Source organism: Urocitellus parryii, chromosome 6, assembly GCF_045843805.1.
Source record: "Urocitellus parryii isolate mUroPar1 chromosome 6, mUroPar1.hap1, whole genome shotgun sequence".
In the NCBI taxonomy this organism is placed as follows: Eukaryota; Metazoa; Chordata; class Mammalia; order Rodentia; family Sciuridae; genus Urocitellus; species Urocitellus parryii.
Window position 1 is genome coordinate 166243907 of NC_135536.1, and position 26667 is coordinate 166270573.

Sequence of the window (26667 nt, forward strand, 5' to 3'; positions counted from 1 at the left end):
GGGGGGAAAGTGAGAGAGGGTGCATGAACAGGATGTTGATATTTATGGGCTCAACACAGGATAAGGAGGAGCAAGGTGAGTGAGCTGTTACTTCTTCATTGGCCGAGAGTTCGCACCACTTCAGGGATTGGAGGTGTGCCATTCAAAGTTTGAGCCATTCACAGGGATTGGAGGTGACAGTTCATGAGCCATTCACTGAGTCATGGACCTGAGCTCCCAGAAGAAAAGTGCTCTGGGTGCCATCTTTATCAACATTCCTCCCTTTTTTGTTTTGGTTTGAGGGCGTAGTATTCCATCTGGCTACTTCCTGCTGAGTAGGGGTGTCGTTTAGAGGGAGGAAGGAGGTCAGTTGGTTGGAGAAAAAGGGCCAGGAGGCCCCATATCCATGCACTGAAGGCATGGACTTCCTCCGGGAAGAAGTCCATGAACGTGCCCTGCAACTATGAAAAGAAACAGCATTAATTTCTGGCATGTTGTCTAGTCTGTAGGTCTGGTAGAAAATGCCCAGGAGAAGGCAGATTAAAACATATAAAGCTGAAAACCAAGGGCTTATTTTTTTTGGCATGGTGGGGTAGAGATGGCCCTTTGGTGGAGTTGATATTCGGTATCTTCATCTTTCAGCACTTGATGGAGGTTTCTTGGGATGACTGGATGTGCATGTCGTCTGGCTCATTGGCAAGTAGCTGGTAATCCCTGAGGAGGAGCAATCTGCAGGCCAGTGGTGGATGTCAAGCAGGCGATCAGAGGAGTAGACTAGGACAGGAACAGTTGGGCTCAGAGTTTGGGAACAGGGTTCCGCCTTGAGCGAAGGGGATTCCCGTCCCGGGTTTCAGCACTAATGTAAAGAACAGTGGAAAAAGCTCCATAAACTCAACAAGCCAAAACAATCGTTTACCTGTCTGAGATTTTATTAGCAGAAGAGAAGGCGGGGGTGGGGGGGAGGAAGAGAGAGAGGAAGAGAGAGAGAGAGAGAGAGAGAGAGAGAAGAGTGGGGGAGAGAGAGAGAGAAGAGAGGGGGAGAGAGAGAGAGGAAGAGAGAGAAGAGGGGGGGAGAGAGAGGAAGAGAGAGAGAAGAGAGAGGGGGAGAGAGAGGAGGGGGAGAGAGAAGGGAGGGGGAGAGAGAGGGGGGAGAGCAAGAGAGAGAGGGAGAGTAAGAGAGTGAGAGTGAGAGTGAGAGTGAGAGTGAGAGAGTAAGAGAGAGTAAGAGTAAAAGAGCCTTGACTTCTGTTTATCGTACATTTATGGTGAAATGCAGAAATCTATTTGGACTGATTTTGGTTTTTGGAAACAAACCATAAAGTCAACCTAGAGCCAAAGCTATTTCAATCAATGGTTTGAAGTATAAAACTTACTAAGGTAAAAATTTATTAAAAACTCTGTAATTTCTTCATTGTCTTCTTTTTCTCTGTGATAAGTCCAGCTTGTCTGGTACTTCTCAATCTAGAGGCTCCATTCCTTTTTCTTCTTTTCTCTCTCCTTACCTTCTATTCACTTAACAAAGAGTTATTAATACCTGCCAGATGCTAAGTACACAAAAAAACAGAGCACATAAAACTCAGTCTCTGTCTTCAAAGAGTTCATAATCTAATAGAAAACAAGACCAGTCACCCCATGAAAACCAATTATGGGCACCCTCAAAGGCATATGTGCATTTATATCTTTGTCATTCCTTGGTGTCTAACATGAGGCTTTGCACACAGGATTAAATCACTTCTTTTGCATGATTGTTGTGATTTAAAATAGAAAATAAATTGTTTTGAAATGGAAAGATCACCAAGGTCTGCATAATTTTCTTTGATTTTATCTTCTAATATGGTCAGATCATATAAAAGTGCTAGTATTGGGTATTGCTAACCTATCTATGCAAATGGCAATTTTGTATAACTCAATCTCTAAGTACAGCTTTCCTTAGAGGATAGACAGTAAATGTAATGTCTTCAAGGAATAGGAAAGGAAAGGAATGTGCCTGTAGGATGAATGTGCATACTGGGAATATGGAATTATGCTGCCAATTTAGTGGAACCCTGGTAAGTGTGCTTTCCTTCTAAAGTCACACCAACTATGTCAGCAGAAGTTAGTGTGACCTAACTGACCATCTTCATGGTGCTGGATTTGACTCCAAGAGTGTCAATTTGTAACTTTTATTTTGCAGGAATTAAATATATTTTAATCTGGTCAGCAACTTTTTAAAAGTAAGTAAGACAAACTATATGCCAACAGAGCAGAGATGACACTGGAATTTTAATGCCAGTATCAATTCTTGTTAGTGACTTCTGGGTGGTTATATAGACAAAGATTCTGGACTGTGCTTGTGAACAGTGTCATAGTGCAAGACAGAAAACAAAGTGAGTGTGTACAAGCTACAAATGTCATCCTTAAATGAAGATAGTATTGTCTAGGTCAAAGTATGATTTGACACAGGACAAAGAAAGCATCAAAGTTTATTAATTAATTTGTGAGTAAACCAAAAAGATGATAAAGCCATTTCAAAGGAAACTATGAGAAATCATATATATGTATTTATTATTCAATATTCTAAACTATATACAGATATATATTTTTATTTACATATATGAATATGTATAAACTTTCCTTTTTTTCTGTTAGGAATAAAAGTCAGGACCTTCTACATACCACTGAGCTATATATATACCTCATTATGTTTATTCTAAATATTATGTTTTATGTTTATGTTTATGTTTAACATTGATTAGAATCAGTAAAAAGCAAGAATTAGATGGGTCAGTGTTTTTGAAGATTATTTACAATTACATTAAGCAATTTAAAAATGCCCAATGAAAGAAGTATCTAATTTGGGATCAAAACAATGAATGAGTTTGAAGGGCAGTTCAGATACAATATGACTGCCAACTGTAGGCAGTAACCAGGCATCCAATTTTCAACCCCAGAGCTTTGCCTTGTTGACAAAGGAACAAATGCTCAAGATTTTTGATGCATGAAATGACTAGGCAAAGGTAAGTCAAAATAAAGAAAAGCCAATGTAAAAGTAAGGATAAAGACTAGTCAGTGTGTAATCTGGAGGTGTTGGCTAAGGATTTAGGAGCTCAATTGAAAAAAACTCAGATGTTTTGGCATAATAAGTTTTTCTGAACTATAGTTCTAATTAGTAAAGGCTTGGGGACAGAGAGCAGACTCAGAGGACTTCCCTGGATTCTGTATTATCTACAGCTAGAAGATTGCTGTTGCCATTGACTTAAATGAAACAATCTTTTTTTTCTTAATCTTGAACTATATGTGCAAAATTGCTAACAATTTTCTTATTGTCCACTAAGGAGCTCAGAAGAATGAAAAACCTTGAGAACTGAGATAGGAAAACAAATTAGTAACAGCACAAGAAATTCAGCTTCTACTCCTGCCAGCAAAAACTGGTCGGGAAGAAATTCCCTAACTAAAAGATGAGTAAACTATATGGACTCTGAAGTTTCCTCTAGCTCTAACATTCTATGAATTCAAGCAGGCCAATATGTTATGGATGATTACTTGTTGAATTAAAACAAAATGAAATGTCACATATTAGAATGAGATTATGTAACATCAAACCACAGTGAAAAGCAATGCTACAATTTTCTGGAAGAAAATCAAGAAGAAGAAAAGTGAAGTTCAGAAGGATAAGGTCAACTGACAGAGGCTAAAAATAAACCCCCTTACATATGTTCTTATTAAAGATCGGTATGCTTTCAATTGGTCATGTCACTCACATAATGTCATCTAAATGTCTTTATAAGCATACATATTGTCTGAACCACTTAAAGCCAAAGCATGAAAAACAAATCCCTCAAGGAATGGAACAAAATACTGTCTATGAAGCTGTTCAAAAGAAGTCCCAGTGTTCAATGAAGAAGGAAACTGGTGTTGCAAAAAGGAAACACATTTGACTCATATGTGAAGAAACCATCTTTAAAGAGACACAGAAGGAAAGTGGTATGACCAAATGATGGTTCCTGGCAGTCTTATGTCTCCTCATTCTTCAGCAACACCTTTGCTGCTAAGAAACTCTCAAATATTATGCAGTTCTGCAAAGCTATCATGGCCATCTATGGTATCCTCCCTCCTTCTGGTTTTCTCCTTTCCCTGAAACATATCATGGTTGAGACTTGGCTGATGCCCTCCTAAAAGTATTCAGGAAGACACAAACTCAAAATTCTATTGTGACATAATGAGAACTTAAATCACATTTTAACTACACTGCACTGTGTCCAGGGACAGTTGGCTGCATTTAGTCCATGCCTACAAGTGCAAGACAAGGGTCCTTGAATATTTACTGAGATATGGGCTAATCCAATGCTTTCTCTAAACCAGGAGCTATCTCATGGGTTTTTAGGGACAATTAAGAATAAGGAAAATTTGTTTCCAGAAAAGGGAGCTCTAGAGAATAAAACAAATGAATGATCTAGAAGAACTTTTTGGATTAGTTCTCTCTTATCCTTGACCTTGATCCCTCTTATCTGATGAATTGAAGGGGAAAAAAAGGATAAGGAGTAGTCAGTGTGTAATAAAAAAATGCCAGCTAATGTTTTTGTTTTTTACTTCTATATCTCAAAATAATATGCTGGTATTACTAGTTTTTGACTTTCCATCACAGAAGACGAGGGCATTGATCTTTCTTTATCTCCACTTGCAAAACACACAGTTATGTTATAGTTAGGTAAGTATTCAGTGTTTATATTGTCATGACTATGAAATCTATTCAGGGGTGAGTTGTAGAATACCCAACTATTATTTTTCTTTTCATGCACAATTTTTAATTTTTCCTGAAGTTAATAAGTGTCTTGTTTGTCATTTGCAAAATTTATTTGCATGTATATCTAGTCCACCTCCAAACTTCTTCCAGTTATCTAGACCTCTTTGGAATATATTCAAACACAACTCTTCTTTGATTTACAGTCTCTTCTAAAAGTGTTTCTTGGAGCATTCTAACTTGCTCCATTGTAAACTGATCAATTTCCATTTTCTTTATTATATTCTCTGTTAAATCTCTTTTATTTTTCACATACCATGTCTCCCTCTTTCATAGTTTGCCATTTTATTTTAGTTGGAATACATTTATCAGTTGTTTCTTGAGTAAAGGTTCATGAGGGTTAAAATTTTCAAACAATGCATGTCTAAAAATGGCTGCATTACACTTGAAACCTTAGTTGTTAGTTTAGTTGGCAATAATATTCTAGATTGAAAAGGTTTTTCTTTCAGAAATTTGGTCCATTATTTTTCAGTATCCAGTATAATGTTAAGAAGTCTGAAGCCTTTTCAGATTGATCATCTGAAAAATAGTTATGTGGTCTTTCTTCTTTTTTGTATAAGTACCTCTGGAAATTTTCAGCAACTTTGGCCTTAATTTCATGAATTTCACATTGATATATTTTGTTATAGTTTTGTCCATATCCCCTATGCTAGGCACCTTTGAAAAACTTTAGTCTGAAACCTACTCACCTTCTGTTTGGAAATTTTACATAAATTATTTATATACTAATTTCCTGTAATCTTTCTTTCTGGAACATTATTTGGCCCAGTTTTAAATTTTTATTCATTTTCTCTTTTTTTTTCATTTGTTTGCTCTATTCTCTGGGATTTTAAAAAAAATTATTTTCTGTTCTGTCAGTATTTTGTTTCTGCTTCCCTATTTTTAATGTCTATGAGTCAGTTTATGGTCTGACACTTCTTTGTTTCACAGATGCAACATATTTGGTTATTTTCTTAAGGATATTAATGATATTTATATATTTAAAGAATTATCATTACATTTTCACTATGTTCTAAATACTTTTTAATTTATTTCTATTTCTAAAAAATAAATTTCCTCATATGTCTAGTATTACTATTGATTATCTGTTTATATTTAAAAGTGCCAGGATAAAAAACTGATTGGACTTGTGAGTACATTTGGTGGCTTCAAAAGCATGAGAAGGGATCTGCCTTTGTCTCTTGGAGTAATCTCTAATGTTCATAACATTAGGTCTTTCTTCTTGGCTCAGTCAGAATCCTTAGAGAAGTTCTCATTGTTTTTTACCAGGAGAATATAAATCTGGATCCCAGCATTCTAGGGCCAAATGAGGGAAGAGATTGGAAGTCTCCACATGTAGATTTCTATGATGGCCTTACTTTCAAAATGGGAACCCTACCTTCTTCTAGGCCTTGATCATCCTCATTTCTTCTTTTATCCTATCTCCAAAGAGTAAATAATTTATATCTCTCAGGGAGCTATTTCTTAAATAGCTGTCATTCCCCTTATTTTAGTCCTTCTCTTTAATCCCACTTCTAGAGGGACCTGGATTATCAATCCTGAAACCTTAAGATTTTTATGAATAACTTGGATTGGTTCTCCATTTGTCATATAGTTAAAGTATGATCAATTCTTCAGATCTGTTATAGCTATAAACATACAGACAGCTACAAAAATTATAATTGTCTTTTACCTTATCCCACACTCTTACTAGATTACACTTAAAAAAATCTTTCTTATAATGCAGTAATAATCTGGATTTAAGAGAGTCTAACTGAATGAATATATATGTTCATTCCACCATATTTATCCGGAAGTTCCATGATCTTTCTACTATTCTATATTGCAACTGTTTTTGTTGATAAAATTTATGAAGCCAAATTTCAAAGTGTTGTCATTGCTCCTAGCATTTTTAGGCAAAATTCAATTACCTGGGAGGAACCAAAGGTTAGCTTTGCCTGGTTAGGAACTTATGGTGGGGTTCCTTGGCTTTCTTGTATCTGTATCTTTCTAATGAAAAGCATGCAGTGACTAATATCTCATCATGGATGGAACTGTATGGATAATCTGGCAGTCAGGTTTTTCTTGCTGTTTCTCCCGGGTGGAATGGAATCAGAGTTACATAGGCAGCTTGAATTCACAGGTATTCATCAGGTGAGAAGTTACTCACACTCCTTGGTGTCTCTTGCCAACTTTGCAAGGATGCTTTGTGTGGAGCAGGCATGGTGGTGTGTGAAAGAGCTGTCAACACCTGAGTTTCTAAAGGGGTGACAACTGAATCAAGCTGGCCTTTGATGATTTGAGTGCTGATGCCTTGTCCAACTCCCCTCAGGGGGGCCATGGGATGAACCCCTCATGAGTTCACTCAATCAGCAGAAATCTGTGCCCTGATTTGTAATTTTATTTTAAAAAGTCTCTCATGTAATGTTGCCATTGGAGTGCAAAACACTGCTGGAGATGTTATACAACTAGATCTAAAAAAAAAAAAAAAGTGAGGAAATGTCTAGAAAACTAAATTCTAAGGCACTGAAATAAACTGTGTGTTTAATCTTGTCATAGGTAGGAGTGTTTAACAGATGAGATATTTTCCCCTTCATCTTTCCAAAGTCCCTTTTAACTTTTCTCCAGAACAGTTCACATCAAAGCATTCTATCTTTTGTCTCAGGAAAGGGAGGGATGTTGGAGGAAGGAGAGAGGAGAGAAATAAGGGTACAATTTCTTCTTGGACCTGAGAGTAGTCTAATATCAAAGCTTTCTTGTCCTCAAGTCTAGGAGAAGTCCCAGAAAAAGTCCACAGTCATCAAAACAGACCAGAAGAAGGGGAGTAGGATAACTCAGAGTATGGCAGATCATTCCTTAAATGATAAAAGAGCAGACTGTACTTTGTTATATTGCACACGGCAAACTATTGCTCCATCAATTCACATTTCTCTGAACCTCCTTTTCTCACTTTGGGAGAATTTCCTCTTAAGTCCATAGATTAAAAAGTATGAGAAGCTTATGAATATGATTTTCAATAGGCCAGGTAACACAAGTGGATGTCCCTTGTTTATACTGAAACTCCGGAGCCCAGTGGTGTGTCTGAACCACCTTTTTATTATACTCCATGACCCAGGAAAAAAAGAAAGTGTATAAGCCATGGCAGAATCCAGGGCACAAATACTAAAGTGCCTGGAAAGTTCCCCAGTCAGGCTTTTTCCCACTCTGTATGCATTTTAACATAGCCTGAATAACAGACATGGAGCTGCTCCTGAGACAGTCCCAAGAGCAGATGTAAAGAAGTGGCAGTGAAGTGTCACGGAAAAAGTCCTGTGGAGTTTCAAGGAAAGAGAACATGGTTGGCCACGTTTACACACAGGACGCTTCTCTTTTTTATAATGCATTTGGACTTGAAAGGAAATACATACATTGTGTAAGCGCAAACAGGATTGGAAAGAAAGAAAAAGAGAGCCATCTTCTGAAGAGTTGCATCCATTTGATCTATTTCCAGTATACTGTCAAAAAGGACTTTATTTGCTACTTAACTGCACACAAAATTAACTCATTTTGTCTTCATCGTAACTCTATTAGTGGTTACCATTTTTGTGCCTATTTTATAGATAAGATATCTGAACGATGTAGCTTGCTCAGGCACATAGCTCTCAGTAGGGCAGGATTTGGAGTCAACTTTTTGTGTTCTAGGCCTTTACTAATGCTGCAGTGATGAAAAAGAAACCACAACTTGTCTAGTAATAGAAGGTGAAAAAACAATAACAACAACTACAATAATAATAAGACTACTAAGCACTGACCTTGTGCAAGGCACAGAAATCCTATGAGAGAGGGACTTTTAACTTCCCGTTTTCATTTGAGTAAATGGAGGCTCAGAGAGGTAAGCGCCTTGTCTGGGTGCACAGGGACAACTAGTATGAAAGCTAAACAGGAACACACGCTGAAGCAATGAAAAGACAGATGGCGGTGGGTGTGACTGATGATGTTTATCCACATAACTCCCCGCACTGTCCTGGATAAGGAACATGGGCGATGGAAGAGGGAGTGTTTTGCCTGGCTGGCAGTGGCTTCAATCTGGTCACCCTGCATCAGTCCTAAAAATAGCCCTGGATGTGACCAAGGAAGACTTTCTCCCATGATTTGCTTATCTCTCTAAAACGTGTTACTTTAATCTTTCTGTTAAAAGAAGCTGAGCGCAGGCAGACAAATGACCCATCTGGCAGAGCTGTGAGGATTAGCTCTTTGAATTGAATTTGTCTATCAAGGTCCAAAATTCTTTTCCAGACTTAATTTACATTCTAATCTCTGCATGTCATTTAAAGGCATCCTCTAGCATTTTTCTTTTCTAACCCATGAGTTTAACATTTAGGAAGAAAAACAAAATATAATTAAAAAAAAACTTGTTATGCCAACGTAAGAATAAGAGAAATGCTGAGCTGAAGAGATGACATTGTTTTGTGACTTTTGCAAAAAAAAAAAAAAATCAGATTAGCTTGAAAAAATAAAAACAACTAAACACATGCAAATAACATCTCCAAAACTTTGCAGCACAGAGAAATTCTGCCTTGGAAGACAGATGGCCCATAAATACACATAGAATCATCACACAGTGGAGATGGGCAAACTGGACAGTGTGTCTGCCAGCTAGCATGGGCACCAGCCTCATTGTATTGAGCCAAATGCCAATTAGGCAGGTTCTGGCACCCATATGTCTGGATGTCAGTGGGATTAGGTGGTTGAGAATCCATTCATCATCTTTCAGTCTTCACCCTTCATGTAATGACACCAGTGCACACTGGAACACTACCGGTCCAATGGCTTAGCACCTCCTTAAATCACTTCTAAGTTCAGCATTGAGAAGTCACTTTTTGGCTTACATCTATCCCTGGTGCTATGACCCTTGTGAATTCTGCTAGCTCAGTTCACAGAAACAAAGTGCAGATGGTATTCATATAGCATGGCTCACCAAAATCTATTTGCCCACTTTCAGAAATAATCTATTAAATGTTCTCTTTCAATTACTGTTTTTTGGACATGAACTTTGCAATCGTTACTGCAAAATTTTGCTATTTAACATGGTATAGAAGCAAAATTTGACCCCAAGAAGTTTCAACAGTCCTTTTAAGTTGCTAATGAAGGACAGAGACAGGATTCAGAGTAGTATCCTTCTTTCGTGAACATAGTTTTAGAACGTATTTGGAGCCTAGAACTGCGTAAGTACTATTTAGAGTTAGAGGTTCTCAGAGGCTAGAAAAAAGTTCCATTGTATTTTCTCAGCTTCCTGTGACATTACTTTACAAAAGCAGATCTTCCATAATGGTTCTTGACCATTGTGCAAAGTAGACAAAAATGTTTTAAATCCTCAATCACAATGTCATGCTCCTTAGCCCAACTGGACAATGATTTTATAAGGGCAAGAGCCATGGCCTTCACTTTGTTTACATCTCTCCCTGTGTTTAGTACACAGGCAGGCCAACAATATATGCTCATTCATGCTTTCTGATGAACTTCTTAGAACATGATATCTCTTGGTGTCTCAAATGCCACCTGACTCTAATCCATATTTCCTTTGGGCCTCTTCTCTGTGGCATTCCTGAAGCACAGCATGCAATGCTGCTTTGCTCTTCAGAAGCTTTCGGCACATCCTTCCTCACTGTTCTGATGAGACAGGAGATTCTAATACATCGAGAGCATGTGAGGCTAAGAATGACACCTTACCTTCCTGGCTCAAGGGCTGGCACAGGCAGCAAGGCTCAAAAAAATGCGTATTAAGTAAATACATGAATGAATTAGCCAACAGTGGCATCAAGGCTGCATTTAGGTCACATGCAGATACCCTTCCAGACTACATCTCACTAATTCCCTCACCAAAAAGCATATGCTCCTGCCACTCAAGTTTTTTGACTGCCCATTGAATCATTTTTTTTTGTCATAAAATGTGGATAATAACCTGGACTTGAATATTTGTTGTGAGGTTTATATGGGATCACAAGCAGGTAAAGAAATTGAAGAATTTCTTGAAAATTGCTAGACCCTCAATGAAAACTTAAACTTCTCTTTCTCTCTAAACCTCCCTAGCACATAAAGAACACCCTATAAATATTTGCTAGATGAACAAATGAATATATGTATCTTAAATTATAATTATTCTATCTGTATTATGTCTTGAATTATAATTATTTGTAATGTCACCTCTTCTTGGAATTACATGTTCCTTGACTTTATTTTGATGTTGGTGAGCTTTCTAGTAGTTATTTTAAAAAAATATATTTATTTATTATGTGGTGCAGAGGATTGAACCCAGTGCCTCACCTATGGTATGCAAGTGCTCTACCACTGAGGCACAACCCCAACCCCTCTAGTAGTTCTTAAGTTAGGTGGGAAATACATGTTTGCTAGATTAAAATGTCCATGCAAGTATGTGTTAGAGTAAAGAAAAGAGTATGATAAGTATATTAGTCAACTCTCCATGACTTCGACTTGAGGAAATCAATTTAAGGACAAATACTTGCAAGTTAAGGAGAAAAGGTTTATTTTGATTCACGGATTTTTTTTTTTTTTAAGAGAGAGAGAGAGATTTTTTTAACATTTAGTTTTTTAGTTTTCGTTGGACATATCTTTATTTTATTTTTATGTGGTGCTGAGGAACAAACCCAGCGCCCTGCACATGCCAGGCGAGTGTGCTACCACTTGAGCCACATCGCCAGCCCTCATAGCTTATTTCAGAGGGTTCAGTCCATAGCTGCTTGGCTCTGATGCCTTGGGCCTGTGGTGGCACAGTATATCTTGGTGGGGAGTGTAAGGTGGAGGAGGTTCATTTACTTCATGGTGACTGGGAAGCAAAGAGAAAGGAGAAGGGCCAGTGTCCTTAATATCCCCTTCAAAGGCAGGCACTGAGTAACCCAACTTCCTTCCACTCCTATATGTGCAACTACCTCTCAACAGCATTACAAGCTGGCAACCACACCTTCAGTATATGAGTCTTTAAGGGACACTTGAAATCCAAACCATGACTATGAATTTCAGGTACTTTGGGGGCATCTCTCCTTTGACATGCTGGAGATTCTTGGTAAAGTTGCAGAGCTGGATGGACAAATCCTTTTTATATGTGACCGTAGTAAGCATCGTTTTGCTGGTAATGAAATTATAGCAGACCTTCTTGGTGCACTAAGAGATCTGGTTGGCTGGACTTCCATTTGCATCTATTTGCCTAATGGCCAACTTTATGTCCAATAGACTGGAAGTGCCTGAGAATGAACACTTCCTAAGAGCATACTCAAACATAGTGATGGGTGTTCTTCATACAAACATAGTGATTATCCCAGGACTAAGCTCTGCTTAGTCATGATGATAATTGGGTTGATAAGTCAACCTTTATTGACTGTCTGCATTCTTTGTTCCTACTCCCTACTAGTGCTTCCTGGCATCTCCTCTCAAACAAACTCATTGCTCTTGAATTCTCTCCGAGTCAGTTCCTGGGGGAACGCCAACAAAGTCATATAGCAACATTACCAAGAAGCATTTTTGGCTCATTTTCTATGTGTCAGGTAGAGTCTTAGGTAACAAGATTGATTTTGTTTGTCATCCTCATGAAAATTCTTCATAATGCTATTCCTAGCCTAGAGTTAACTTTGCTCTTACGATCGGAATCCTAGAGACTGCAATGATTCAGAGTTGAGACAGAGCTCCTGGGATCTCCATAATGTACTAATGAAATCATTGGTCACTCTCAGCTTCCTGGCGGTGTTCCCTGCAGGGGCATATTTTCCAGCTTTTCAGTTAAGTGTTAGAGTTGATGGTCCACACCTCATTTGATCTGGTTTCCTTGTGGTCATGGTTTGTTTCTCTTTGCATTCAACACATTTCCTTATTTATTTCCTGTAAATTGATTATTTAACAAAACAAGACTCTGGGCATGGCAGTGTTGGGAGTCAAGTGCCTGTAGCTTTGGTGACCTTTCCCCCAGCACAAGGCAACTTACAAACTGTTCCTTTGGAGTGAGTCAGAGTTCTACCTGACTCCAGCTGAGAAGAGAAATAATTGAACAGTCCATAATCGTCAATGGGAAATTATGCTGAGAGGTTACATTGAGGGGGGAAAATAGCCATTCTCTGTTTTGTCCCAGTTGCTCACACAAGAAATGGCAAGGTATCTGGGGGTCTCATCTGACACAGTAAGAGGCATTAACCAAGTGTGGCAGACCATGGAGTGGCTCAGATCACCACACACACTTCCCTACTCCTTAGGATTGGCATTTGACTTTGACTTTTACTATTTATATTTTTCCTGTCTGGTTATTTTCTGCACAAAGGAATTTCAGCTGTGACTAGACATGGCTGTGACTTTCTGGCTAAACTGAGCTGCTGAGCAGACGTTGAGGTCACCAAAAAAAAAAAAAAAAAAAAAAAGCCAAAGGAAGAAAACACAGGATTCCTGGGCCAGGCCTTTGGCATTCCTGGGGCCCAGCCCTTGCCTCCTGGGAGAAAAGGAAATGCATTAAAGGAATATCAGAAAGGAAGTTGCAAGTCAACCAATGAATAATGGACCCATAGTGGCTACCTTGATAAAAGAGTTGTTTTATTTTTATTTTTTTCATTGGTAGACAATCTTGAATACTTCGCAGAACATAAGAAACAGAAAGCTAAGAGGAGCTTAAATTTTGCTCACAGACAACAATGCCATTCTTCTGTGACCTTCCACAGAGGTTAGAAAGTCAATAGATGGAATTTAAATGGAATCCCCATCAATAAAATACTGGTGGCTTTCGGCAATGTCCTCAGTGTAGTCAATTAAGGCATGAAAAGAATTAAATATGTCATATAGTTTTCATCTGTCTTTGTCTTTTGGGAAGAAAATCTATCTCCTTTGAGTTAACTTTGTTCGTTGGTTTTAGTTCTTTCATTTCCTCTCTTGCTATGCAGGTAATCTATATAAACATATTTAAATGGATGCCTACTTGAATTTGAGGCAGATCTTTAAACCAATCAATACTTTTTCCAGATGAGTGGTTTTTAAACTGAGCATCCTGCATCTCCTGGGGTTTTGGCAAAGTGACTACAGACAATGGGTGGGGTGGAGGGCAGGTAGGGCTGTCATCACCAGTGGTATTCCAGACTCTTCTCGACTCATGTCAAAGTGCTTTGAAAGGTTTCCCCCATGTATTGGCCTTTCTTGAAAGATGCAGTCAGAAGAAATGGACACTAATAAAAGGATGCTACATCAAGGATAAGTTTGAGAACCACTGCTATTGATGCTAATTGCTAACTTTCAAGTATAATGCATTTCTTTACTAAGCAAGACCTGATGGTGGCTCCCCTGAGGGAATCTAGTAGCTGCCATGGAACAAAGAAAATATGAGTCAGGGTCACCACTTTATTACTTCCTTAGCTCCTTTTCTATGATCTGAAAATTTGGGCCAAATGGCTAAGTCCCTTGTAAATATGAACTCCCATGATGTGAAGCCAATGACCATGGCTTCATGAATGGTAACTACTAAAATCATTATCTGATAATATGGAAAGAAGGAGTTGATGAGTTGTGGGCACAGTTCTTTTCCATTTTTTTTTTCTCTTGAAACTCACTAACTCTTCCGTTACTTGTATTTTGCTTTCAACTCTGTTAAGAACATTGTTTGTCCAAGTTGGGGGTCTTCCAAAAGTTGAATATGAGAGTCAACAGTAGAGGAGAAGAGACAGTAGAGGAGAAGAGACGTGAGAGGAGAAGGAAGGGCAACTAATAAATGGAAGGGCATTGAGCAGCGTACAGCGGGTGGATAAATAAAGCTCAGTACACTGGGGGATTCTGCGAGAAAGTAGATGATATGCATCACAACTGTCACATGAGGGGTAAGGAAGATGAGGCATTTATTTTCTGACTACTCTTGGGGCCATGAAGTTCCGGGGAATTGCATGATGGCTGTGGTTAGGCTGGGAGAAGACTGGAGAGTGGGGAGGATGCTGGTGTCTGGGTTGAAATGCTGAGCTCCCAGAGGTGTAGAAAAACTGCTAGTGTCACTCCATTTTATAGATGAAGAACCTTTGGCTCAAGCAAGGAAAGTCACATACCTGAGGTTCAATGGCTTAAACATGCCACTGTGGAAAACTTTTGGTTTAATTCTGTCATGTTTGATCCCTCAAGGATGCACAATAGAGATTGTTATAATAATCCTCTTCAATTTACGCTTTTTGACTTCTACTTAGACAAGGAGACATGGTACTGGGAAAATATGATTTTAAAAAGTCTACTTGGAAAGTTAAGTGATAAGAAAGTAAGAGTTAAGTGTAAATCCTTACATCCATAACTATAATTCTATCTTATTAAAAATATAGAAAAGAGCACCAAAGTCAGAAAGGAACATTTTGACAAATATGACATGGCATTTTTTTTCCAGGTTTCATCATTAAATAATCCTAACTTATTCATAATGGTGAGCTAAGTTAAATAAGCCTGGTAAGATGGGGGAGACAGCCAGATTTGGGAATGCCTTTGTCCAAAGCCCCACATTTTATTTCCAGACCCATAAATGTTCAAAATAATTGGGTGTAAATCAATACCAGTGATCACTTTTTATCAGTTCAGGTCAACTATCTATGTGTAGTGGGCAGTCTTCTCTCTACAAACATCTTGCTTAATTTGTCTAGCAGTCTTTGAAGGGAATCAATTATTCCAAAGATGAGAAAACTATGGGTGGGGCTGATCCTCCCCTCCAAAATCAGTGGCAGCCTAAGGTAATGTAAAGACTCATGATTAGGTCTTGATTTCTGATTCAGTTTTAGTGGAATCTACTATTTTTATCTGCCCTGTGATCATTCTTCCACGTCCCATTTAAATTTTGGGTTACTGTTTCTCTTCCACTATTGTCAGTCCACAAGTCTTAAACACCTTGACTTTTTTGTTGTTTTTTGGGGGAGGGGAGTACGGGGGATTGAACTCAGGGGCACTCAACCACTGAGGCACATCCCCAGCCCTATTTTGTATTTTATTTAGAGATGGGGTCTTGCTGAGTTGCTTCGTGCCTTGCTTTTGCTGGGGCTGGATTTGAAAGTGTGAGTCTCCTGCCTCTGCTTCCTGAGCCCTGGGATTACAAGTGTGTGCCACTTGCCCTGCCAACACCTTGACTTTTTGCTTAGCTCTGCCAGTAAATTCCCTTTTTGTGCTTCAGGTTGAGTTAAGCATCTTTTTTTTTTTTTTTTTTTTTCAAATGAAGGAGTCCTGCCTAACACTATTGTAAGCTTTTCAAGTCCAGAACTCTCTTTCTCTTTCTCTCTCTCTGTCAACTTCTTAGTGTTGATAATAATGCTATAATATAGTTCAACTCTATCCATATTTTAAATAAAACTCTATTGAAACAGGATAGTTATTTCTTCTGATACTTTCATTATTAGCTTAGGTCTATCAAAAGGAAAAACATTTGCTATATGTGACCTATGTGTCCTTTGCTTAAAACCAAATTGCTTTACCATTATGAATTTGAGTTCATTTCAGTTATCAAACTATTAACTTGGTGAGTTCTGATAAATACTAAAGGGGATTATATAGCTGCATTTTATGATTTAATTGAAATAAAGTGAGGACTCTTTTAGACAGTTCTGATAAAAATTTAAGAGGAATAATGGATGATAAAAAGGGGAAGAGACATGAAACTGAAACCTCTGCTAACATTATAATCTGCTATATAAATTCAGTTATTTAACAAATACTAATGCACACCTGTTCTCCAAAGAAGAATAAAAGCATGAAAAAATCCTATGGTTTTCTTTTGGTTTGGTGATTGGTTTAAGCAAAACTTAATTTTCATTTATGGATACATCAGTTGAATCTTGAAGTTTGTATTGTTACCAAAATATCATCAATTTGACTATTTTATTTTTCATGCTAAGTTTATTCACTCTCATTTTTCTGAAGAATTTAAGTGATTAAAGAAATTTACTGTGCTCAGGAGATATTAGTCTTCACACAATGGAATTCATGACCTTTTGGTTTGGGATAAGCAGAGATTGTTATGTGTTTCTGTGTCAAGCAGATTCAGGTCAACAGTAAAAACGATTTGGCAGGGAAGAAACATTTGCTAACTTGGGGGGCCTAGCATTTCTCATTGTGTGATTTTATGTTGTAAAAATAAAGCAATAAAACAGACACTCTTGAGAACAGTGTCTTCTGAGACAAGATTCAAACTCTTTCTTTGTGCAAACCAAATATGTGACTATTTGGCTCAGAATGCACAGAAGCACTTGGATTATTTACAATCAATGTACACATCTCCCAAAACAGAAATTCTAGCATAGAAATGTGGCCAACATGCTAACTAGAGCAGGCCCATCGTCTCTTCTGGATTTTCAATTCACACTTTGGTGTGCTGCACATTTGGCCTGTTAGCCTGTAGTCAGCTCTGACATTTAGGCTGTAGGTCAAATTAAACTTTTTTAAATTTTAGGCTCTCATTTGAAAATGATAGAAAATGAATATTAAAACTAAACACATATATCAACTTTGTGTATTTAAAACTTGCTTTAAAATATAGATAGAGAGTATATATATGCATGTGTGTATTCATACATCTACTTATGTTATACTACATATTTTATGTATGTGTTTTATGCCTCTCATTTTCTAACAGACAGTCAGTATGGAGTGTCTTTCTCAGAAAAATAAGACTAAGTTTGTGGATCAGTACTAAGATCACCACTGATTTAATGTTTGGACACATTTGAGGTACTAGTTAAAATGAAAGCAGAAGAAAAACATTATAATAAAATATTAAACTTCTCCGCTTATTCCCTTATATGTTTATTGATCAAAAGGTACTCAGCACTTAACTGAAAATTTAAAACTTGGTTTCTTCAAGAACATGTTAGTATTGGATCTTATATAAGTCACCTGACTTCAAAGACTTGGTGTGCCTGTGTGCAAAATGTTAATGTGCTTTTTTTTATTAACTTTTTTTTTTAGTTGTAGCTGGATACAATACCTTTATTTTATTTATTTATTTTTATGTGGTGCTGAGGATTGAACCCAGCACCTCACATATGCAAGGTGAGTGCTCTACCACTGAGCCACAACCCAAACCCTGTTAAGGTGCTTTTAAAAGTCTCAAAATAAATGAAAGCTATTTCCTTGAAGATCCATACCACTCTATTAAAGTCAAACAAAAGTTTATTAACTTGTACTTTGTTGAAGCCTACTTATAAAGGAGACATAAAAAGGAGGTTCTGAAAAGATCTTAAAGTCAAACATCAAATGTTATAAGTGGAAAAACCAAATCAAAAATTGATTTTCATCTTCATACTTCAAACTCTACTTATTCAAGAATTGCAATCTAATCCAGTGATTTCCTAATTCCCTAAATAAATCTAAAAATTGTTATCTTTTGACTATGAAATAATAGTTAACACAATGACACAATCTTCTCTAGTCTTCTTTGTTCATATAAAAACAGCCAAAGTGGCAAATAAAACCACGTGGTATGAAATAGCTCATATTCAACATAATTTTGTTACTTAAGGTTTTGGGTTAAGAAAGAAATGCTGGGATTGAAAATATTTTTTTTTCTAGGTTGCTAATGGAAAACTTAGAAAAACAACTCCCTTGGCTCAGTATTCATATAGAGTTGCCTGTCCTCAGATGGCTTCAGACCGCTTGTAAATCTTGAAGCTTCTGTTTCAAATTTTGTTGGTGCTTAATGTATAAGTGTTCCAGAAATGTTTGTTGAATGAATAATAGAATGCTATATCCTCTATTCCTCGGGAATTTCTAGTTCAAGCCTGTTGAAATGAGTCCAGCCTGAATGTTGTCTCTTCCATGACCATCCCCTCCAGGAAGATGTCGCTCCACCCTCCCTTTTGCTTCACTTCTTCTCATAGCCATGTCACAAAGTGATCTCTAGCCCCACAGCCTCAGCATCACCTAATAACTTGTTAGAAACACAGAATCTTGAATCTTCATTTTAACAAGGTCGCAGGTGATTCATGTGCACATCAGAACTTGAAAGGTGATAGTGATTTACATTCATAACTTATTGTTTTTAAAAGAGTGCAAGCCTACAGCACCAGCTTTCTCTTTGCCTCTCTCTCAGTTCATTGCCTCTTACCTGTCACTAATGATTTCCTGAATGCCAAATTTATGAATGATGAATGAATAGAGATTTGCTTGTAAGTTTTGAGTTTTCAGGACCAGAACACCAGAGATCATGTGCTTCCTCCTGTATTAATGTGCCCTGTGTTCAATAATGATAATCATAATTTATGCCACTTAAGGAATGATTATTGGATGCTGAACTGAACATCAGCATACATCTTCTCACTTTATCCTTAAATAAGGCAGTTATCACAATTACACGTCTTAGAGCTGAAGTAACCTTACTAAGGTCTTTTGTAAATTGACTAGTTGATACCTGGAGAGGTGAATTTCTTTCACATGGACTGTGGAGGAGAAAAGATGACAGATCTTCTGAATTGTCTCTGTAGGTCTCTGGGGTGGTTGGCACTCTAGCCAAATCCCAGGGATGAACTCCAAAGTCCCTGTCCTTCCCATGTGCTAGACAAGACTTTCAGTAGAGATGGCATAAAGAAAATTCCTCTGTTTAGGGACCTCCAGGGGATAATCTCAAGTCATAAACTGGGGCACAAATACTTTATATGTCAATTACTAGATCACACCTACAAGTCTACAGTAAGTAATGCATCATGAGCAGGTTGATCTTCTAGGTGGTGGGGATGAAAATACCTGAGGAATATAAACCAACACACTACATCTCAACACCTCAAGGAAAGAGTTAACACTTATTCATCCCACATGTGGGCCACACACTCTTCTTTCTAAATACCATGCAGACATTATTTAATGCAAAATCACAAGCCAATGGAGAACTCTTATCCTTTCAGTTCTGAAGATGAAGTAATTAAGACACAGAGAAATTAAATACCAAGACCAGGAGACCAGTGGATCTCAACTTTGAAACTGTGAGGGGCACCACAGTTCTTTGTTGCTTCTCTATATTGTGATTAAGGGTATTACACAGCATTCATATCAGTGTCATATTAAGTCATAGGAAGAGAAATATATTTGTTTTAAAAATATACCTGAATTTTATGCACCTGTTCTGATTATGAAATCCATACCTCATGCACTTATAAAGAGGCACTAAATAATCATACTAATGCTGGGAAAGTCTTAATTTCCATTAGAGTCAAGATTGGTTCTTCTTGGATCATGGAGTTCTACAATAACCAGTCACAGATTTTCCCTTTGTACCTTCTAGTTCGTCTAAGTCATCAGAAAATGACATATGGAGGTGTCACATAGCAGCTGGGACATGGACCATCAGCAGTGTGGTGTGAAAAGAGGCAAAAGGGTACAGTTGATGCTTAGGAGGCCTCATGGATTTAAAAAACACTTTCTGTTTTCCCAGTGCCATGGGCTGATCACTTTAAGAAATCATGCTGGATTTGTTATAACATCGTGTTGGTCATTTTTGGAGAAGCTCAGACGTCATAAGGGTAATGCCAAGCTATACAGGCAAAAGCTTATCCAGCAAGTTGCTCCCTGTGTAATAAGGAGGAGAAATAGAAGTGGTACTAGGGAAAGAGGCAGGTGTGGAGGGGCGGGCCTGGACCTGCCAAGGCACACTGTTTGGTCAGTTTCTTCCTTTGACTGACCTCACCTCCATGGCCATGAGAAACACGAAGACAATACAGAAAAGCACTCAACCAAAAACACAAATAAAAATGAAAAAAAATGTTATCTAGAAATTCCCCTTTAACAACACGCAGAGAGAATATTTTATTTTATACTAAATACATTTATTTTATATTCAGAGGACCAGTTGCAGAATAAGTACGATGAGCCAAAAAAACTTTTTAATCTCTTCTTATAACGACCATTCTTATTTGTGACTTTTAAGCTTGGTAGAGCTATTTCTGTTATTTTATAAATTGCCCACGTATTAGCATGTAATTTATTCCTTTTCAATAACTGGAACTTTGCTGTCCCTGCTTATGGAATAGGCAATTTGCAATAACATGTTATAACGTATTGATTTTCTAAGTGAAGCAACTTCAAGGCAGATGAAATTTAATCTTCATGGTGGAGAAACAACCAAAGATCTTGTTTGGGAAAAATGTTCCACATATAATTCAAAACTTCCAGCAATTAATTCTTTCTGATCGTATTTTGGCAACTGACTTCTCCTGAATTAAAAATGTAAATTTCTAAATGAATTCTATGCAACTTAGAGCTGCCTATTTTATATCAATTTTTTGGACTAATGATTAGTTTTTCTACTAACACTAATTTTTTAAATATAAAAGATCAGATTTCAGAATATTTTCCAAAGTGGGTGGAAAAATTTGTCAGATCATGTAAATTGCAATAAAAGAGTTTAGTAGACTGAATATTCTTTTTGGTTTTGGAGATTTAGGCTACTTCACAGAGCTTACTAGAAAGAGAACAAAAAGGGCAACTTTAAGTTAGTGAATTTCCTGTATGAGAAAAATGCACTCACTCACTGGATAAATCTGAAGCAAAACAAATAATGAGATATTATAAAAATATATATTATATGCATACATAAACCTAAAATAAATCACACACCAAAGTTAAAAAATAAAAATCTATTTTGGCTTAAACAACCAGTGATTTCAGACAGAAAGACAAGGAGGTTTACAAATAGGGCAATTGACCTAAACAGTCTCTGAAGTCTTTGATGTCCCTAACTACCAGAGTGCCACCCATTCACAATGGGGAATAAGAGCTTCCCTGTGGTGTGGAACAAAGTGTACTGACCTTTCTTGGCGAGGCTGTTATTGGGCTCATACTTCTCAATCAGTACTTGGACTTGTTCTTGTTTCAGAGGTGGGTAAAGTATTTCATTTAGCCGGGGATCTCGCTGCTTCAGGTTGATAAAATCCATCATCTGATCAACAGTAAGGTATGGTTTGCTTTTGGCACCACTAAAAACAATTAAAACCAACAGTTTTAATATTTTCCCCTTTAACTCTTATTTATGAACTTATCTACAGAGAAGCAAAACCATTGCATGCTTGAAAAGCTATATAAATTTTTAGCTTGCCCCAAAAAACATACTGTGACTCCACCATAATTTCTGTATCCCTATGGGCTATAAATTGTCTTTTATAATCAACACCACTAAATCTCAATACACCTGAAAATTATCAAATCCCTAAAAAAATCCACATTAGGAAAACTCTGCATAGTTTGTGTACAAAGGCACTTTAAATTAAACAGAAGTATGGATTTTTAAATTTATGACACTAACACTATGATTTAGTCATCAAACTCTCAAATCCCATTTAATCATTTAAAGTTATATTTGTACCTCATTCGTTGCTTTAAAAAATAAACAACCTACTTAGTTATATTTTTCATTTCATTAAGTTAACGTTTCATAAGTGTCTATAACTTTTCTAAATAATGTGATTTGAATTGCCCATTACAATTTAATCAACAACCCAATGACAAGTTCAGGACTGTTGATATTCAATAAACACTTAATGGCAATAAACATCACAAAGACATACAACATGCAATGTTATTTTCAGCAGAACTGTTTGCCTATCTTTCTCCTTACTTTTTTCACCAATTTTGGATCGATTTATTTTGTCTTTATGTAGATTTTAGTGTGTCAAGAAGGGTAAACTGCAAATTTCCCACACATGCCTTGATGTTTTGGTTTATTCATTTTTTTTCTTAATTTCTTTTTCAGTTTCTTTAAAAAAGATAGGCATATATTTGTAATTTGTAACATAAAAGCAAATAATATTCCAGCTGGGAGGGTTCTTGGTAATTCAAACTTCTTTCACTGATATGGTTCAGATCAAATAAGTGGTTCTCAGTCACAGATGTTTCTGGTACACAAGTCTATCTCCAACTTTACCAAGATACCTCCCTGTTCTATCTTTAAACCCCACGGAACCATGTGAGATGCTAAACTAACAGGAATCATAAATCATAAATCACTCATTAAAAGCAGTAGCTCCACCTCAGGACCAAGAACGTGTGATCATGCCCAACAGATCGCTCAGGAGCATAGACATGGTGTAAGGTTCTCTTCCATCTCCTTCTAGTGCTGCTCAAATCCCATCTAGACACCCTGAGTATCAATGCAAGTTGGAAGAAAATGCAGATTAAAATGTGTCCTCTTACAATTCTGAAAAGATGTTATCAATTTCAGGTCGAGGGCAAAGATTATTCAGGAAAACTCTGTACACATCTGGAGTGAAGTCCTCTTGAGGTATGGAATCATTCTGAGAAATAGAAGGACAGAGTCAGCATATGGTCCTCTCTTTCTATCTCTCCCCTCCCTCTTATCCTCCCTCCTTTCCTGTCTCCCTGTCTCCTTCCTTCTCTTTTCCTTTCTTCTAGGAGGTCTGATAAATAAATATCCAGAGCACATCCAGGAGGCCAAATGTAGAGCTCACTTGGACTCTGATTTGGGGTGTCAAAATCCTAATTTTCTGTTTTTTTTTTTTTTTTTTTTTTTAGAGTTTAAGATTTTTCTTCTGCTAAAGGGATGTTGAGACAATTCCCTAAGTACATTTACTAAGATAAGTTAGACATAGGAAGGACAGATTCTGTTTAGCAGCACTTTTTTTTTTTTTTTTAGTTTTCTTCTTCATCTCCTTCGCCTTCCTTTTCTCTTTCCTCTTACTCTTCCTTTTCTCCTTCCTCTTCTTTTTTTTCTTCCCCTTTTTCCTCCTCCTCTTTCTTTTGGCTTGAATATGTTTCTTTAAATTTTGTTAAAATATACATAACAAATTTTACCATGTTAATCATTTTTTAAATGTGCGGAACAGCAGCATGAAGTATATGCACACTGTTATGATGTTTATCAGGTTTTTGAATGAATATTTTTTCAAAGTGATGTTACTACTAGATAAAGACATTGTCAAATGAAAACATAAATTTGTGTGTCTTTTTTTTTCTTAAACAACATTCCCTCTGGTTTAAATAATGTGATAAGTTGTAATAATGTGATAAGTAGGGCAGCACCAGCCATTATTTTTCACTGATTGCTCCTGTCTTATTGTCCTGGAAGCCAGTCACTGATATAAAAGGCTACCTCTGTGGCTTCTGTTTTCTGTTTATTTGGGCTGCCATGGAAACCGGAAGCATGTATTCAAGTCTTTGTTAACAGGAAGGACATTTTTCATGCAGTTTCCCTATTTCAGGTATATGTTTACATGATTATTTTTATTTTCAGGCTCTTAAACCAAAGAAAACACCCTTCCTCTTAATCATGTTCATGTTTTGAAATTTACTTTAATAGAATTTTTTTTAAATCCTGTCTGAATTATGGTCTGAAATTGTACACTGCTTGCTAATGTAAGAAAACTTAGCTTACCACTGGGTATAAGAGTAGCCCCATATTTATGGAATGAACAATAGCCCCATATTTTTTTCCATTTATAGAGGAAAATGCATTTATGTTGCAAAATAGAATGTTGAGAAAACCAAGCAACACATCAATCATTTCACATAGAGGGATAAAGCATAGACAGATGCTTTATACCAGCAGGCTTAGGCTACTTGTACACAAACTTTGAAATCATGAACACAAGTCCTAGAACAATAGGAAATAGATTCTCATGGATTGCTTGATTGGTATTTTGCCATTCATAAAATGGAACAAGGACAACATGGAAGCAGGTTCCCAAAATTTCATCTGATTTATTAAAAAAAAAAAAATCCCATTGACTAGAGGATGCCACCTTCTCTGATTTAGACACACATATATCTTTTTACAGAATGGTCTGGACATGTTTCTACCCTACTCTTGGGTTGTTAGACAATGGGAAAAGAAAGATATAAAATAAATTGAAAAAACAAAAACAAAAAACACCCAATGGTGCTGCCATCCAACTCAAGGGCATCTAACTTGATTGCATTTTATAAACCCCAAGTGCATTTCTGCATGTTCCCTTCTAAATAGAGTCCACTCTACCTCAGTGTAAACTCATCCAGCACAGATATAAATTCATTTTATCTAAGAATATCAATAGTTGTATTCTTCTTATTATTATTTTTTCTTCCTTCTTGGCTTAGTTGGAAGGCTCTTTCTCTAGAAGGCCTTGTCTCCCCCTTGACTGACTTGGTCTGGTTTTTCTTTTCCCATCATAACTTGCTTCTCTTATTTTTCAACACTTAGGGCTCTGGGCTATATTATTCCCTTTTCCCTGCTAACCTGCTGAAGCGCACAAGTTAGGACCTGTGTGATGTCTGTCAGTTGCTCTAATTCTGGTGTGCAACACATAGTAGGTACACATTAAACACCTACTAAATAAATGGACATAATGGTGAGTGTTGGCAGTGAGAGCTTGCATATGGTACTTCTTGTTGAGCATCAGATTTAATGAAAATCATTTTCGTAAGGGTCCAGACACAAAATTTCATAGAACAATATACTTTCCTAAAATCTAACCATTGTTTATTTACCAGCTGAGAATTAGGATTTTCTATTAAATGGACAAATTAATGAGATAATATGAATAAATGTAATATTATTTTCACTGTTGAATTTTAGCACATGAAAAAAGATAAAATTCTCAATGTAGCTGATTTTCTTTATCTCACTTTTCTTTTGCTCAACTTGATGATTAAAAAGTATTAATTTATTGAAGCAAAATCAAATAAATAGTGTCCACATGTAGATTATTTTCTTGACAGTTCAGTGGATTCCTTCCCAGTAAATTACAAATTCTACATATTTTCAATATTTTTGATTTAAAACTATAAATCAAAAAGTTGAATTAGCCAGAGTCCATAGAATAATTACAAATAAATTACTCCTAATTTATTGTGTACTGGGTACGTAATGTGATTTTTAAATGGAATTTTGATATCAGTGATTTTCAGTATCACAACTCAAAAGTAACTAAATTTCTGATTTAGGAAGAAATGCAATGAACTACAGTTATACAGAGAAATTATTTTATAAGCTTTATTTATAGTATTACTCAGTAAAACATATCATAGTCTTGAAATCCCAAGGAATTTCCCTTTGTAATATATTTGTGTGTCCATCAACTACAATAAACTTTTTTTTTCCACACCCAGGACTTGGAATTGAACCTAGGGATGTTCTACCAGTGAGCTATATCCCCAATCCCTTTTAAAATTTTATTTTGAGATGGGGTCTCACTAAGTTGCCCAGACTGGCCTTGAACTTATTATTCTACCCCAGACTCCTGAGTTGCTGGGATCACAGGCGTGTACCACTATAGCCAGCAAACTTTGCAACTTAAAATAAATACACAGGCTTTTTCATTATGTTCTTCATTAAAATGCACCCCCATAGGCCCATGTTATGGCAAGACTACAATACAATTCCAAATGTCACTGAGCTCTTTTCAAGTTAATAAGCCTTAAACCAAGGGAATTTGGTACAAATAAATTATTTTCAGTTCTCAGCTTGTGGGTAGAATGGTCATTTTCTGAAAATGGGAAGGTTTTCAGAGGTCTCATTGGAAAATAAGTTTAGATTATTAATAGAAGGACAGCTATTGCTTTGTCTCTCTTTTTCGGCACAGTACTACTTTTTAACAATTAGGGTGACGTGAGGCTAACAATTATAACCTCCAAAGGACTACCCACTAAAGGAATGTGTTATTCCAATGGATCATGTCAGCCAGGATACAAGTTCAAGTGCATTAATTATCCCTAACAATGTGTACAAAGATAATGTTTAAAAAATCTCGACAGGATATCCACTGTGTTTCTGGGTAATGTGTCTATTTACAGAACACAATTAAATCTAGTTTGAATGATGTCTGGCTATGAAATTGTTTCCCATTTATGCCAAACTAGCTAACCCTTTTATATAATCCTTTTATAGTGTGCAATGTTTAAAATATCCCTTGTTAATGTATCCAGAATCTTTTTGCTAATTAGTGGATATTTCCCACTTAAAAGTCACGTAGATATGA

The 26667-nt window shown here is 36.7% G+C and overlaps 1 protein-coding gene across 1 annotated transcript in view; it reads right to left on the minus strand.

The window, feature by feature from the left end:
• Nucleotides 1–26667, minus strand: part of Plcb1 (phospholipase C beta 1) — a 251856-nt gene that overhangs the window by 190958 nt on the left and 34231 nt on the right. The window contains exons 6-7 of the mRNA XM_026385821.2: nt 22889–22989; nt 21509–21675 (exon numbers count right to left, since the gene is read on the minus strand). Of these exons, the coding sequence (XP_026241606.1) occupies nt 21509–21675; nt 22889–22989 (268 nt within the window). The remainder of the gene's footprint in view (nt 1–21508; nt 21676–22888; nt 22990–26667) is intronic.